At 32.6% G+C, this 3,776-nt stretch overlaps 1 protein-coding gene across 1 annotated transcript; it reads right to left on the bottom strand.

Annotated features, from left to right (window-relative positions):
• Positions 1 to 715: 715 nt before the first annotated feature.
• Positions 716 to 1,295, bottom strand: LOC111921176 (uncharacterized). The gene is made up of 2 exons (XM_023916747.1): positions 1,285 to 1,295; positions 716 to 1,208 (listed from the first exon to the last, which is right to left on the bottom strand). Exons 1-2 carry the CDS (start codon positions 1,293 to 1,295, stop codon positions 716 to 718), a joined length of 504 nt encoding a protein of 167 aa, XP_023772515.1.
• Between the last annotated feature and the right edge of the window lie 2,481 nt (positions 1,296 to 3,776).

The raw sequence follows: 3,776 nt of genomic DNA on the forward strand, positions 1-3,776 counted from the left end.
TATAAAGAAAAAAGGTTTGTTTTATATGACCACATGTTGTAAAGGTTTAAAGGAAAAAGGTTTTTGTTTTATATGCCACATTGGGACATTAGGCCCCTCAGTCCCTACAACTTGCACATACAAATTACTGAATAAAGTAAGTACTCACATGGCTAGAAAGTTACCAAATTAGGAAAAAAAATAGAAGGAAGATATTTTTTGTTTCTTATTAAAAGAAATGATATTCAATATCATACGTGGTACAACATTGATAGGACCAAATATGGAAAAAAAAACATGCATGGACCACAGTTGTAACATGCACTTATTCTTGATTGATAAATGAAGGGGCAATTAAGGAAAGTATTTAAACCAACGTCTCAAATAAAAATTTAAAATGCAATACAAATTACATAAACATTTTAAAAGAAATAAAAAAATTACATAAACACCCTTGTCTATAACCCTCCCCCGTATACTACACCCACACTAATCCACCTCCATAGGCTTTGATGCACTTCTACCTCCACCTTCAATTTTTTCCCAACATCATTTTAAGGATTCTTTTAGATTTGTTCCTCTCCCTTGGCTGTTCCAGTTTACCAAAATGTACTTCCTTCTCATTAACCCTATCATCTTAACTACCAACATCAACCATTACAACATCTTCCCCATTAGCATCAGCCATTGCAACATCTTCCCCACCCATTTCCATGTTCACTGACTCTTGTGTTTGTCACACACCTTGTGATTTCCAACCATTAGTTTTAAGAGGCCTTTCGACTTGAGAACAAGTGGTCTTGTTGTGTCCTTTCTGTTTGTATACACCGCCACATACTGATTTCCCAGCCTTTGATACTGTGTGTCTGCCAGACCTTTCTAAACCATCTATTTTTCTCTTGATAGTAGGTCTGCTAGGCATTCTTCTTTTAATTGGGGGCAAAGGAGGGATTTTTTCTGTAGATGGCAACATGTTCATTCCATGCGTCCCATGTATGTGCTCTTTGTAAGTATTATAGTATAATGTTGTAAAGTACATTCTCTCGACATGTGTCTGATAATGTGTAGTGTTTAAGAGTGATAATGTTGCAACTGAGTGCACACAACCATATTCATTCAATTTCCACAACCTGCATGTACATTCCCTCTTCTGGACATCAACAACATAAGACTGATCTAGGTTTCTTGTTTCAAACTCCATCACCCCACAAGAAATAACTTGCCAATACCTAAATTTAGTAACAATAGTTAACTATAATTCAAAGTTGTTAAATTATTCATTCAATAGTATAGTTAGTGACATACCTTTGCTTCATTTTTAACAAATTCAAATTGTCCCTGATGTTAGGGCATACATTTAAACGATCCCATTATTGCCCCTTAAGTTTCATTTTAACCATCCTTTGTGTGACATAAATACGAATATCCTATAAGATACTGATAATCGGTTTCTTCCTAGCATCCATTATAACACTGTTGAAGCTTTCAGAGTATCCATTCTCTACAGATTCATAACCTTGGTGAACTTTAAAGAAAGCCAAAGACCATGTCCTAGGATCTCTCTCCATAAGATGCATAAAGGCAGCATGATTTAGTTCTTGAATCTCCTTCATGGCTGCATTAAAATGTGCTTCGGTAGTTGCTTTATTGGCCCTCCAGAAAATATTTTCAAATTGTGCTCCAGGAAATCTCTTTTCGAAATTTAGCATAGATATGCCTTGCACATTGTCTATGTTCTGCTACTGGAAGTAACTCTTTCACTGCCTCAAACAATCCTTAAATACATTTAGTGATATAAATATTTAGAAGGACATACCATATATTGTAACACATTAACAAAAAAGTACCATACCTTATGTTGATAAGATATTAGCACAATCCTAAATACTTCATGTTGAAAGATCAATCAAATCTTCTGTAAGATTATCAATAAACCATTTCCAATTCTCTTCGTTCTCTACACATACAACAACTCAAACAATTAGGAATATGCCATTGTTAGCATCCCTACCCACAGTATAAAGTAGCTCACCTTGGCAATAACTTTACAGAAAACAACCATCAAGGTTAATTATCCTTCTACACCCACCCCTCCAACCCTGTTTCACTCCATGAAAGCATATGTAAATCCTACCGAAGTAGTTTTTACCATCAGGCATTGAATCAACATAAATTTTTCCAGTTGAACCTGGATTTGATCTTTTAATCTCCTTACCATATGACCATAGCTTGACATAGTTGTCTGCGATTGTACCTTTAACTAGAGTAAAAGCAAATTTCTTGGCTCTCCTGCACTGGTTCATGCTCATTTTAATGTGAATTGTGTTTTTGACCTCCTCACTAAGCAACGTAAAACTCATCTTCTGATTGTTTACAAATTCTTGAGTGAAATGGCTTCCTATCCATCTGTAAGTGACAACTGACCTAAATTTGAAATTTCTAGAACAATTATGGTCAACTATTAGAGACTTGAAACGACACATGGTTCAACAATCTTCGCATAAGCTCTTCTACGTTGGCAGATAACATTCTGTCCTTGCTGTTTAATTGGATGAAAAATAGGGACAAGTTCAGTAATTGTAAATGGGAATTGTGATGACATTCCCTTGTAAGTTTTTTTTTCATGCCCAACCTTTCTTCTTGTTGAGTTGTGGCCTTAATAAAATTTGTCGCTTCTAAAAAAGAGTAGTTATGTTTCCATTTTTTATTTGCATAGTACTATAGTTCTTAGAATATCTAACCAACGTAATAAAGAAATCTATTATGAAGAACTTTAATATATGGAAGAACTTTTGTAATTATACATTTGAAAGTAGATGTAGCTGAATGACTCTGGTAGCGGTTGTAGGACTCAATCTCACTACTATTCTCACAATATGGTAGCGGTTGCAGGACTCAATCTCACTACTATTCTCACAAATTGTGTCAACCTGGAATATGAATGCCAAATTTATTAAACATGTCAAATTTGTAATAATTCATTCTTTTAACAAAAAAAAACCAGGAAAGAAAGTTGATTTTAACATAATCCATGATTCTTTTGATTGGAATTATGATTTACCTATCAAACCTTAAAATTTAAACAAAAAAGTTAACGCCTAAATCTTATAATCAAAAGGTTGGATATAAAAATTGATTATAATTATGATTTTCTAAGTATTTAGGGGATTAAATAACCAAATTTGTAAAAATATATCAAATTCAAATTAAAATTAAAAAAACCACATCAACAAAAATAAATTATATATAAGCATAAAAAATTGTGTGAAAAAGCATGGATAATGGTGTGAACACTCATAAATTTGTATTTTTGCTTTTAACTGACTTGAGGACATAAGTGGAGGGACTATAACTGTAAATGAAACTTGAGTGATTAGAGTGGATATCAAGCTTTGGCAGCAACAATTTAGGTGTTGTTTGTTTTTTTGAAGCAAAAATCCATAAAGTCTACGAACCACCTCTGCAACCTTCTGCAGTAAAAGAGGTGGACCACACAGCTGCAGACTGTAATAAGAAGTATGCTTGTTTTTTTAACATCTGCATACTGCTGCAGATATTAAAAAATTAAAATAAACTGATTTTATAATCCAAAAATAGTTTTTAATACTGAAAATTTAATAATGTATGGCATTTCGGCAAGAATTTATGATATTTCAACAAAAAATAATGATATTTTAACAAAAAAAAATAAAGATGTTTTAGCATAAAATAATGATATTTTATCAACAAATTATTATTACTCAATATAAAAAAATTCAACAAAAAAAACGAAAAAAATGTGAAATAAGATTTCAACA

The sequence above is a fragment of the Lactuca sativa genome, chromosome 8, assembly GCF_002870075.4.
Source record: "Lactuca sativa cultivar Salinas chromosome 8, Lsat_Salinas_v11, whole genome shotgun sequence".
NCBI classification, from domain to species: domain Eukaryota; kingdom Viridiplantae; phylum Streptophyta; class Magnoliopsida; order Asterales; family Asteraceae; genus Lactuca; species Lactuca sativa.